This window comes from Cadophora gregata (genome assembly GCF_030347475.1).
Source record: "Cadophora gregata isolate MNR1 chromosome Unknown scaffold_10, whole genome shotgun sequence".
Taxonomy (NCBI): Eukaryota; Fungi; Ascomycota; class Leotiomycetes; order Helotiales; family Ploettnerulaceae; genus Cadophora; species Cadophora gregata.
Window position 1 is genome coordinate 670,916 of NW_026695933.1, and position 11,455 is coordinate 682,370.

The 11,455-nt window shown below is 47.2% G+C and overlaps 5 protein-coding genes and 1 non-coding gene across 6 annotated transcripts; 3 read left to right on the forward strand and 3 right to left on the reverse strand.

Moving 5' to 3' along the window:
• Positions 1 to 1,472: 1,472 nt before the first annotated feature.
• Positions 1,473 to 2,902, reverse strand: ONS95_001596 (uncharacterized protein). The gene has a single exon (XM_058494799.1). The coding sequence runs from the start codon at positions 2,881 to 2,883 to the stop codon at positions 1,747 to 1,749; it is 1,137 nt and encodes a 378-aa protein (XP_058355106.1). The 5' UTR covers positions 2,884 to 2,902; the 3' UTR covers positions 1,473 to 1,746.
• A 169-nt stretch (positions 2,903 to 3,071) lies between these two features.
• ONS95_001597 lies at positions 3,072 to 3,143 on the forward strand. Its single transcript has one exon. It is a non-coding gene; the product is annotated as a tRNA-Trp (tRNA).
• Positions 3,144 to 4,342: 1,199 nt separating this feature from the next.
• On the forward strand, positions 4,343 to 4,834 carry ONS95_001598 (uncharacterized protein; the record flags this gene model as incomplete). The annotated part of the gene is made up of 2 exons (XM_058494800.1): positions 4,343 to 4,446; positions 4,501 to 4,834. 2 exons carry the CDS (start codon positions 4,343 to 4,345, stop codon positions 4,772 to 4,774), a joined length of 378 nt encoding a protein of 125 aa, XP_058355107.1. The 3' UTR covers positions 4,775 to 4,834.
• An 857-nt stretch (positions 4,835 to 5,691) lies between these two features.
• On the reverse strand, positions 5,692 to 7,400 carry ONS95_001599 (uncharacterized protein). The gene is made up of 2 exons (XM_058494801.1): positions 6,973 to 7,400; positions 5,692 to 6,890 (listed from the first exon to the last, which is right to left on the reverse strand). The coding sequence occupies exon 2, from the start codon at positions 6,600 to 6,602 to the stop codon at positions 5,814 to 5,816; it is 789 nt and encodes a 262-aa protein (XP_058355108.1). The 5' UTR covers positions 6,603 to 6,890; positions 6,973 to 7,400; the 3' UTR covers positions 5,692 to 5,813.
• Positions 7,036 to 7,800, forward strand: ONS95_001600 (uncharacterized protein; the record flags this gene model as incomplete). The annotated part of the gene is made up of 1 exon (XM_058494802.1): positions 7,036 to 7,800. The coding sequence occupies one exon, from the start codon at positions 7,036 to 7,038 to the stop codon at positions 7,798 to 7,800; it is 765 nt and encodes a 254-aa protein (XP_058355109.1).
• A 1,204-nt stretch (positions 7,801 to 9,004) lies between these two features.
• Positions 9,005 to 10,361, reverse strand: ONS95_001601 (uncharacterized protein). Its single transcript, XM_058494803.1, has 4 exons — positions 9,846 to 10,361; positions 9,683 to 9,765; positions 9,554 to 9,612; positions 9,005 to 9,445 (listed from the first exon to the last, which is right to left on the reverse strand). Exons 1-4 carry the CDS (start codon positions 10,214 to 10,216, stop codon positions 9,242 to 9,244), a joined length of 717 nt encoding a protein of 238 aa, XP_058355110.1. The 5' UTR covers positions 10,217 to 10,361; the 3' UTR covers positions 9,005 to 9,241.
• Between the last annotated feature and the right edge of the window lie 1,094 nt (positions 10,362 to 11,455).

Genomic DNA, 11,455 nt, shown 5'->3' on the forward strand with positions numbered 1-11,455 from the left:
ATCTCAGTGGCATGTGATAAGTGACCTTGGACTAGCTGACTTTGACATACTAACTTGCCTCAGCTAGACGAGCTATCAGGCCTTTTCAACAAATCGATGGACAAGACGTGTCGTGTTCACACTCTTCCTCTGTCTGTAATCATGTGTCAAGAAATTTCTATCATGTAATTGCGAACTACGGAATAAGTCGCAAGTCTAGCTGTTTAGGAAGCCTACTGGACGGCGATTAGCTCTTTCTAAGTCAGTTGTTTACTTCCTTCCCACCTCATTCTTACTGGAAGCGAATTAACGGCCATAACTACAGGTCTTGACGCTGGATCTTGCCGTGAGCGACAGCCCTACAGAACGCTGAAAATTCAGCCTTCTTGACCTGTAAGCGCCCAGGCAGGCGGACGGACTAGCGAGCTTTCAAGGGCCTCAGGCAGGTCGACAGGCCCTCCTTGAAAAGATCACTTCAATCGAGGTCTCCTGGCGCAACGGTAGCGGGTTCGACTCTGAACCACTTCAGTTTACCGTGCATATTTGGTATGGTTGACGATTTGTCACACAAAATCAGAAATCTTCCGAAAATGTCGACGAAATTCGGGGCCCCGGAGTAATTATCTTTTAGATTGCTTCTGACCCTTCTCACTGGCTTACAACCTATTCAACGCCGGTGTAGGTCATTCTGTTCTCTTTTGTAGTACAAATTCATCCGCGCCTCCCCCGGATTGGATTTCTCGCCGATCAGTCATTTCTCTATCAGCATTAAAGCGAGGGTCTTGTGGATTCGGGATTGAGAAAGAGATTGAGATCGGAAACAATATTATCTACAAGATCTGAGCTCTGGCTGACTTAGATCCTTCTTCTCTTTCATATCCTACTCGTGCCCCTGCGCTTGCGGGGGAGCTGTTGAGAGGAGGACGTTTCTGATATTTCAAAAAGTGAAAGGTGATAGACTTTGAATTGTTTGCTGACGAACTCGACAGGCTTGATGGATATCAGATACAGTATGTACGTTAGAGATGACATTAATATGTGTACTAACTAGTACAAGTGGCTTCCCGTCCGGCTTCTAAGTCGTGATTTGGATGGGAAGGATTCCAGAGTACCGTTAAAGCAGCCGGGTTCTGTGACTTACCAATAACAAGAGCAGGTTTCCGTGAAATCGGGTGTGGTTCAACTTTTGCCATACAAATTTTTTTTTCTTTTGCCACAGCCCGGCAAGTTTCCTTTTTCGGCTGTTTCTGGTGCCGCAATAACGGCTGCCCTTCACTGAACTCGTATGAAATCATTGCCGTTCTACCAGTGCTTGGAGATAATAGATAGCAGGGAATGATGTATTCGTGGCGTCTAGTCTGGCATTGGAGTCTATGATAAGGTGGAGCTGTGGTCTTCTGATATGTGCTGATATACTTGGAATAATGCATGTGTTTTGAGGTTGAGGACATTCAGAAAATCAAAACATAGTTTCCCTCAGCGAAAACAAAGTTGCGGTCATTTTCATATATATTAGTATATATGGGCATATGTTTTATATGTCGTGTCTCCATGTCCTTTACAGTTATGCATTATTGAGTGTGCAAATTCCTTCGAAGCGCAATTTGGCCGGTGGTGTGGAGTGTCGACTTCGATTGCATGAATAAGGAGCTGATGCTCATCATGAATATTGAGCACTTCGAGCCTCGTATCCGCCCTCGCTCTCTGATCGATCTAGCTTATTGAGCGTCTGTCGAGAATCATATCTCTCCAGTCCGAGTGGTTTCCTCAACCCGACCAATCATCTTCCCAGTCATGTCTCCAAGGCTCCGTCTCGCGTTTGTACGCAGCAGCTAATGCCTCCGGGACATCCAAGTCCTCAATCCCAACCTTCACCACACACTTCTCACCACCTTCTCCTACAAGCCCCCTCGCAAACTCCCTAGCCCACGAGTTAGCCACAATCCCAGGCTTCAGCCTCGCCCTCATCTGTACCCCATTCTTAACCTTCAAACTCTCCAACCAAGTCCTCTTCCCATCGCCTCCCTTCTCTCTTCCCGCTGCTAAAACGACATCTTCCACTTCTCTATGGTGTACTTTGCCCCCATTATACATATCCCAAGCCCCAGTCTCCTCCCCCAAATCTCTCATGGTCACAACACCCTTCCCCACCAATCCACAAGCCACAATCCTATCAAACCACTGCAAATCGGTATTTACATTCAAGCCGACCCCATAGCTCGTGATATTCCGCCGTAAATGTACACCTAGCGCAGCGATCTTCCGCTCGCCGCTCTCCTCCCATACACCTGGATTCGAGGTCCGAATTCCTTTCAATGTCCAATGTGCGAGAGTGTTGATCGTACTTTGCTCTAACAGATGCACGTAGCAGCGTACGCTGAGCCCTTTGGGCCAGAGGCTGTAGAGTGGGACATGGTTACTCGCCGCCTCCACCGTTTGGACTTCTCCTTCGGAATTTTCTTCTGACGAGGATGTTGGAGATGAACCTTGGGAAGGTTGGGGAATAGGTAAAGGTTTCAAATCCAAGATCGGATACACAACCAACTGCCCTGGACCATGGAACGTTGTCTGCCCTCCTCTCAATGTAGGAACAACCGCCGCCCACTCCGGGTTCCTGAATCTATTAGGCGAAGTTTTCCTCAATGGAGTCAATGGCGCTTTCAGAACCGCGAGTTGTTCGGCTGAGAGAGAATCATGCTCGCGGCGGCCAGTTGTGTAGACTGGCGTTGGTACGAAAGTAAGGATTGTAGGTATGGGGGGTGGTGATGGGGTCGGCGTCGAGAGAGAAGCCTTGTAGCTGAGGAATTGAGAGACGAGGTGCGTTTGGAGGGCTTGTGCAATGTGGAACGGTGTTATGGAGGGGAGATGTATGTGCCGGATTATGGTGGCGGGGAGAGGGGGCATTGGAATGTATTGATAGAGGGTGTGAAGTTAAGAATTGGAATATTTTGGAGACAAGGCGAGGCGAGGCTACGCTTCGTCACAGGTCCACAACGGCTTCCGTACTCCTCTTCCTCGGCTCGACTCTTTCAGCCCCCACAAATGCAAATTGTATAATTAACTAAATAAAGCATTTCTTCATCGTCTTTCTAGGACCGCTGGCGCAACGGTAGCGCGTTCGACTCCAGATCGAAAGGTTATCCGTTCAAATCGGGTGTGGTTCAATACCTCCAGGACTGACACTTTTTTGCCTCAGCCCGGCAAGTTTCTTTTTTGAGCTGTGCTCAGTGTTGTCATATCGCCTGCTCAGTAGGTGAACGACTCCCGTCCTGGGTCGAAACGTGGGGTTCTGGCAGTGATTGGTTCGCACAATCTTGTTTCGGGTGGATGCAGGCAGGCGAGGCAGGGCAGGCTCTTGCTTCCCGTCTCGCTTGCTGGTTCCCAGCTCCCAACTCCCTCCCAAGTCCTAATTTTTCCAATCTTTCCCTAACGACTAGGTAGTGTGATAATCGAAACTATATCTACCTAGGGAGACGTGAAAACCGTCTGCCAAGTAGATAATCTCTGCTGAGATGTCCAAATCTCGTTTCTCCTTGCACTTCCATTTCCGCTCCCTTTTCCTTATTCCCAGCCCTGGCTTCTCCTCCACTGTTTGTTCCGGTTTTTCTGCTACTTCATTCACTGGCCGTGAGATCAAATCACCACCTGTTATCTGCTTATATTTGGTGCGTTGCCGCCAGCCAAGAAATCAAATCGTGGTTTCGTGATCCAGTCATGCGCCGTTCTGGTGTTTGAAGGGGAGGAAGGTGAACTAGCTTTGTTGACTTAACCGAACTTACCAGAAGAAGTCATGGCATCACAATTTAGCACAAACTGCAAAGCCAACTGAACTGTTACAAAAGACTCTTACCTCAGAACCTCAATATTAAAGTGCCTTTGCTCGTTTATTGGCAGTGATTTCTTACTGATTAACTCCAAACAAACACGGAATAATGTTCGAAAAGTCTAACATCCGCCGGCATCGATCTTGGCCAACCTGCCAGCAGCCACGACATGCCGGCTCAAGAGGAGCACACGGCGCAGATACTCGGCGAGATAGAAGGGTTATCAGCTGCCAATAGAAGACGGAAGCTGCAGACAGCCTCACACGTATTAACGTCCTCCGTTGTTCCGTGGCCGGGAGCTGAGCTTTTGGATTTATGTTCCATTCTCGTCGGGATCGGAGGTCCCCCCCGAAGAGCGCCTCGTAGCTGCTCTCCGAATCATAGACGGTATGGCGTCCATGAAAGCTTGTAGGAGATTTCTGCTCTGCTTTTCCTTGGGTTGATCTTTGGCATTCTTTGCCAACTGGCCGAAGTCGATATGGGCGATACAGCATGGACAAAACCGAACAACGGATGCTTTGAAACGGCTATCAACCAAGATGGATCCTCCGGTCGATGAGATCAAGAAATGGCTCAAGAAGAGCAGCAATTACGTGCTTCTGGCGGAGATTGGATTTGAGTGGGTGACATTGGCAACCCCTGCGTATGAACGCCTTTTCGGCTATGATATCGCTCCCAGACTGCTAATAAACCACAGGCTAGAACGAGTTCAGAAGCAGGAAATGTCATTATTGCTCGAGTACCTTCAGCATTACCAAGAAAGCATGAAGATGGACGGCATACCGCAACGAGCTGAGTCGCGACGGACGAGTTTTTCTTTTGACATCGCTGCTCGTCTTTGTCGGGCGTGCTGCATGGAGTCAAGCACTACACTGATGGGAATGGATGGGGAGATGCACTTCATCTCTGCGGAGAACATTACCGAAAGTCTGGCGATAGATTTGCGCCCTGGCATGTTTCTGCGACCCTAGGCCTGATATTTCATACGGAAGACAAATAGTAAGAAAGCTGTCCCTCTTCCGGAATTGTCTTCACTAGAGAATCCCCAGCCATATGTATTACACTTCCAATGGCCCAGTCCATGGTGACAGTTGCAGACTCGCCACGACTCATATATTCCATTACGGTATACTCTCCTTTGAGCAAAGGTATAGCTACTGTCACGCTCTTTTTTGGGACGGCGAATGCTCCGCGAGTCATGTAGAAAGTCTCTGGGACCCATTTATAGAGAACATTGCTCGGATTGAAGACTTTTGCAGTAGTAGAGTCCAAACGGGTCTATCTTAAACATTAGTGTTGCTTGCACAGCCTTGTCTGAAGGCTTCTTGACCACGTTTTGATACGCGTCTCTGAATTCCTCCTCAATTTTGTCGCAGCTGTCTCTCGTCCTCAGCCGGACCAGACCATCTTCTGCCTCAGTCTGTAACTCATCTTGAACAGCCTCTGCCTCCAGACGGACCAGTTGCGACAGATTTTCTGTTGGCGGCGACACGATTATATGGACTTGTTTCTTTTATGTGCCCACCCCTGAAGCCAGACATCACATTCAATGTACCCTACGGTCTTCGAATAAAGTCAGACGCTTCGCAAATGTCCTCTCTTATGAGAAACTCTGTAATACTCTTTGAGGGGTCGCGCTGGAATCGTCGTGATGGAGATGTGTTGGAGCCCATCAAGATGGCACTTGCGACAGCAGATCGAGCAGAATAATTGCCCTCGAAAGATTTAGGGGACACAAGCGTAGGACGGTGAAGTAAAACAATGCTCTTCCTGATGATGATTGAACAAAGGGAGAAAGTAGAAGAAGTTTGCATATCCACCACTCGGTAGAGTCCTCAAAAAGTTGAGTAGGTAAAGCGCTGCAAGACTAATGCAATCAGCGCATGAAGGTGTTTTCATTCCATTCTCGCAAGCATTGTCTAGTACAGCCGAACAACTTCTTCATGCTCTCGACTGTTTGATCCTCCTTCCGCTGCATTGAAGTACTCACTCAAATTTGAAATCTTGGGCTCAGACTTTCCCGAATCCTTTTTCAACCTCCTCGGCAAACTCTCCTAGGGTCGTAAACACAGCCGCAAGTTGCACTTGATCCTTCACATCCTCCAACCTCCCACCCATCGCCGCATCATCTCCTCCCCTCTTAATCCACACACTCGGTCTCAGCCCAAACTTCTTCGCCGGAATATGATCATGATACAAACTCTGCGCCACCTTCAAGACCTCCTCCTTCTTCGCTCCAAAACTCTTCCCTGCATTCTCAACCATGTACTGAAAATTCTTCAAATCGGGTTTGTACGATCCGATTTCTTCAGCCGTATAAATAGCATCAAACTTAACCCCGGAAAGAGGACCTGAGAGCGTTTTGGAGAAGGAGGCTTTATCCACATTTGATAGGACAACGAGCTTGTAGTGCTTGCCGAGAGATCGCATCGCCTTTACAGTGTCGGGAAAAGCGGGCCATCTTCCTATTGACGAGCCGAATTCTGTAATTTCTGCTTCTGAGGCAGGGAGAGAAAGCTGTTCGGCGAGACGCTTGTAGATGGTTTCCAGCACCTTTGGGTAAGGAAGAGTGGGGTGCTCGATTTGGATTTGAGCTTCGAGTTTCGTGTATGAAGAGAGGATTCCGAGAGCTATAGCTCTATCCTTGTCGTATGAATGATTGTAGGGATGTCGGGAATCTGATTCTGGGAGTTTGGAGAGGAGTGGAAGGAGTGCCTGATAAATGCCTCTTTCCCAGTCGATCAGTGTTCCATAAATATCGAAACTGAGGACTTTGTACTCGGTTGGGCTGAAAGCCATTTTGCTGGAATGAATGGAAAGGATGGTTTGTTATACAGGAACTGCTAGGCGAATAAGTTCTGTTTACAATCCGCAGATTTATAATACTTAGTGAGGACCGTTGACGACTGAAAGGCGTAAAGTGGAGGCAGTCCACGTGATATGCTAGCATTTTGATAGGTCAAGCCAGCGATGACGAAGATAGACTTGGCTTCTAGATTGGTCTCGCCGATTCGAATTTGTGTCATGTTTCCAAGGGCGCCTTACTACCCGGTGCTTGAAAGGTCTTGTTTGTGGGCAGTAAAGAACCTTCCGAGGGCCCGTCGGTCAGCCGGAGGCAGAAACGCACTCATCTGACAGATTGTAGTCGTGGCTCAAGAAAGGGACGTACGAGTAACAGAATACCTTCACGAGGAATGAGTGCTTACTGATCGGCGAGGCCGATCTTTTTTACATGGGCTGTGCTGTTGTGTGCCATCTCCCAAAAGAGGAGCAGCTGAATGTACCTACTATCCGTCACCCTGACCTCTCGCCAAGCAATATCTTCGTCTCCGACTCTGGGGACATCACTGGCATCATCGACTGGCAACACGCTACTGTCCTTCCAATATTTCTACAAGCTAAAATCCCGAAGCATTTTCAAAATTACGGCGATGATGACTCGGAGAATTTCCGGCATCCAGAGCTTGCAAAGAATTTCGCCAACATGACGAGCAGTGACAAGGCAGTGGAGATGGAACGGTACCGGCGACGGCAAGTGCACTACTTTTACCTTGGCCATACCAGTGCCCTCAACAAGGCTCACTTTCACGCTATGGGAAAGCATAGCCTTATTTTGAGGAATCAGCTTTACGATATTGCTAGTCGGCCATGGGAAGGTGATAATACATCGCTTCAAACGCAATTGATCAAGACAGTAGCGCAGTGGTCTGATATTGCTTCTCCAGAAGACAACTGCCCAGTTCACTACTCCCCAGTGGAAGTCCAAGAGTGTCTCGACAGGGATGCCAAGCAAAACAGGGTTAACGAACAGATGCAGCACATCCGAGATTTCATTGGACTTAATATTGATGGCTTGGTGCTGAATGAGGACTTTGAGAGTGCAAGGGCGAGGGCGAAGCTTATGAAAGAGGAGCTGGCAGAAAGCGCCGATACAGTTGAAGAGAGGAGCGAGTTCAATAGAATATGGCCGTTCCAGGATCATGAAGAAATAGATTAAACATTGGAAGTATTCAGAAGCGCTGAATGTTGCCTGCCCAACCTTCTACCATATCCTTTGGCTCCAAATAAAGTACGCCACTTCATCAACACTTATATTTATCCTTTTTAATTGACCCTGATTTGTAGCTACACGGCATCTCACACGTCTCCCTCTCAATTAAACACACAAGGCAAAGCCTGAATTGATCGGTGCCCACGTACTCATGTTTCTTGCATTCGTGTTGCGGCGGGCATGGAATATTGTGAATGTGGAATTGGAATCCCTATCAGCTCTTGGTCCAGAAGGGTTTTGTCGGCCATCCTACTATGTTTGGTGCTTGGCAGCCACAAATTCAGCTGAAACAGCACCGCCAATTTGTACTTCAAGATTTCATGTAAGCTAAACCCCTATGTACTGTGATCTTCTAAACTCGCTCCAGAGCAAATGAATAGTATCTGTGCTGAGTCGCGCCGTCCAGGCAGTTGCTCTTCTCGGAAGCCCCGCCTCTGTCATAGAACGTTCAAATAACTCCTCCTGTAGTCAAGTCTACATTACCGGGTGTCCAGTTCCTAATTTAGACTCGGCAAAAGCAGTCAATGCACCCATTGGATCTACTGATACAAAGATCCCACCTTTACTATAGGACATTCTAGATATAAAAGCATTAGATACGGGATCGAATCACAAATGCGACTAGGTACTACGTCTCACCACCACACTACCGTACTCAATACAGGTTCTATAAGCCAGACGGTCAGCATGTAGGCCTGGCCTATTTCACCCTAGGTCAAACCAGTAGACCGTGTGTTGATTTTATAACGTTTCGGCTGTGAGCTACGATGGAGTCCAAAGGCTCGGCCATTTTCAGATGATCGTACACGTGTTGGGCAGTTGGAAGAAGGAGAGGCCTTGCCATGTTTCAAAAGTCGCGTGATTCGCTATGGGGTGTGTGCGTACAAGCTCGCGAGGTTCTTCAAAGCCCCATCCACGTTCCATCCTTAGCAAGTCTACATAGCAATATAAAAACCTTCAGCATCCTCTGTTTGTCATGACACCATGGCAATGAAACTTAAACTCATTCTCAAAATAGCTTAGAAGCCTTTCGCCTGCGATTCTAAGAAGCTTTCATTTTTGGGAAGAGTTAAATATGCTGCCGACGGCCTGTTTTATCAAAAGCCAACAACCACGGAATATTTAAGGAAACACAATGTTATGGAAAGCACTAGACATATGAGGCTTTATAAATTGTCAGACTATAATTTTGAGAACTGAACATAAACTCTAGGTACTTCTCTTCCAAAACTGATTTCTCCCATCACCTTTTCGGTCGTCGGAAATGCTACTCTCCATATCTCCCGAGTCCTTCATGCATGATACAACGCATTTCAGCGTTCAGTCCATTCTAACTCGCAGTGAAGCCATGAAACAGACCAATCGCCCTGCACAACTCTGCGATAGCTTACTTCCAGACGATGAAGTCATCGGTGACTGGGAAGTGGCATCTGCAACCAGTCTGGAGCGTTTTAGCTAGTTCTATATCCCCACGAAGTCCCTTTTTAAATAGACTTAAATCCGTTTCGTAGTTCATGAAGGTGATTTTCAACGGGGCTACGACGCAGACCCAGGAGAAACCGTGAGCGAAGTAGGTTTGTACCGAACCATCCTAGATGACGATCTCAGCAAAAAGATTTTGGAGGAAAGTCAACCAAAAAGAGCTCTCAAGAACAGAAATATTCTTCTGTATAAAAACTTTTTAGCCGGGCATGCTCACCACGTCCGGGGCCCTGAATGTTACATCCGCCTCCCAGTATTTGTAGAATCTGAACTCATCTGTGCAATGAGCATTTAGCCAAAACTCTTCTTGAGTTGAAAGTCAGTCAGTAAGATGGGCATCACTTACCACCTTCAACGTTGAGTTTGGCGACGTTGATGTAACCAAATTTTAGATCTGGACCTTCATGGTAAACCACAGGATGTTGAACACTGGAAAACAGAAATCCTCTGCGTTAGCCTTTGCTACTTGCTAATTTGATGAGCTGGAGATGGAGGGGAAACGAGCCTACATGATACAGAGGGCCTCCTTCGCCCTACACCACCTGCCACGCCAATCCTCCATTTTACCAGCTTTGTACATTGCCCAATTATGCTTAACCTCCTTAACGAGCTGCACCCATTCAGCCTTAGAAGGCCCTCCAAATTGTCCTGCAGGCCACTTGATAGTTGGATCATAGTCTCCATCCTGTTTATCAGGGCTGGAGTCGGGTTTCCCGAAATTGGGGTCTTCCGATTTCGCCAGATCCGTACAATAAGCTTCTGGCCAGAATCTTTTTGACAGTTGATGGGGATTCTCGGAAACCGAACGTGACTCCGGAATCACGCTCGCCAATAGACCAGAAAAGGCGCTGCAGAAAAGGAAGAGAGTCGAGAAATGCATCGTGACCAGTTTGCTGTGATTTAGATCAAGAGGCGATGAATGATAAGATCGTAAGTGAGGTACGGGAGTAGAGGGAGGAAGATCCTCTTTATACCTTTCAATGGTGCAGGTTCAGAGGCAATAAGGCATATATATTGGACATACTTTCTACAGCGTTGGAAGAGGACCCCGTTATGCACCTTGCTTTGAATACGAGAAATATGCCCATCTTGGTAGGTTCACGATATCACCCTATTCTATAAACTTACTGAATACAAGTTTTTCGATGCCACCCTATGAACTTCGTGGGCGACATTGGATCAAACGATTTTATTACCATCTTATCAACCGGTGCGCTTGGAGTAAGGTTTATCTAATACTACCTTGCTCCACTACTTTCTTGGTCCGAATGATCGATGATTGGCGATGAATGTAAATCAGAAGACTTATCGTTAGAACAGGGGTAGGAAAGTACCGCTACACTGTCTTATAGATTAAATTTATTTCAGTATGTCAAAAGTACTGTAGTAAAGTTGCCGGATGTTCCGCTCGTATATTTTTGTGCTTGTTTTCCACGATCGCTCTATCCCCTTCATTGCGGTTCCATGTACCGTCCTGAAAGCCCTGTAAGTGAAGCCTGTAAGCGAGACTGCTAAGTTATACCGGAAGAGTTGCCAGATCGGCCGCTAAAGCGTGCCCCACACGCTGTTGACACCCTGTAGCACGCTGAAGTAGACGTGCATACAGCAGTTTAGGGGATACTATCCCCCCCTAAGCTTGAATGTTAAACTGCCAGTTTTATAGGGCGATGGCCTGACTGAAGTCTCCTGATTAGCTGAAAACCCTGGATAGCTCAAAAGGGGGATAGTAGTAACCTGTTTAGTTAAAAGTAAAGCGCAGAAGGAGATTCCGACTGTGAGAATCAGAAAAGCATAATTCTAGATTTTCGAAGACTTAATTCTATATGAAACATTCCCTTTACGCCAATGTACTCTAAGAAGTCATCGAAACTTCGTGGCTACTGCACATCTTTTCTTCTTTTGTAGACGTCTCCTGAAAGCATGTCGTGCACAACTTGCCGTATTCATATATGTAAGGTTTAAATTCTACCCTTGTCGCACATTAGCGCAAAGTCGGTGAGCAGAAGTACCTGATGGCTTTATCCCCTTGAGTGCAACACGCGCACCCCTTCGGGCGGCATAGCCTGTAGGGCTGCGTTAAGTTGTCCTGCACTTAGGGTACCTGGCCAAAGCGTCCGGT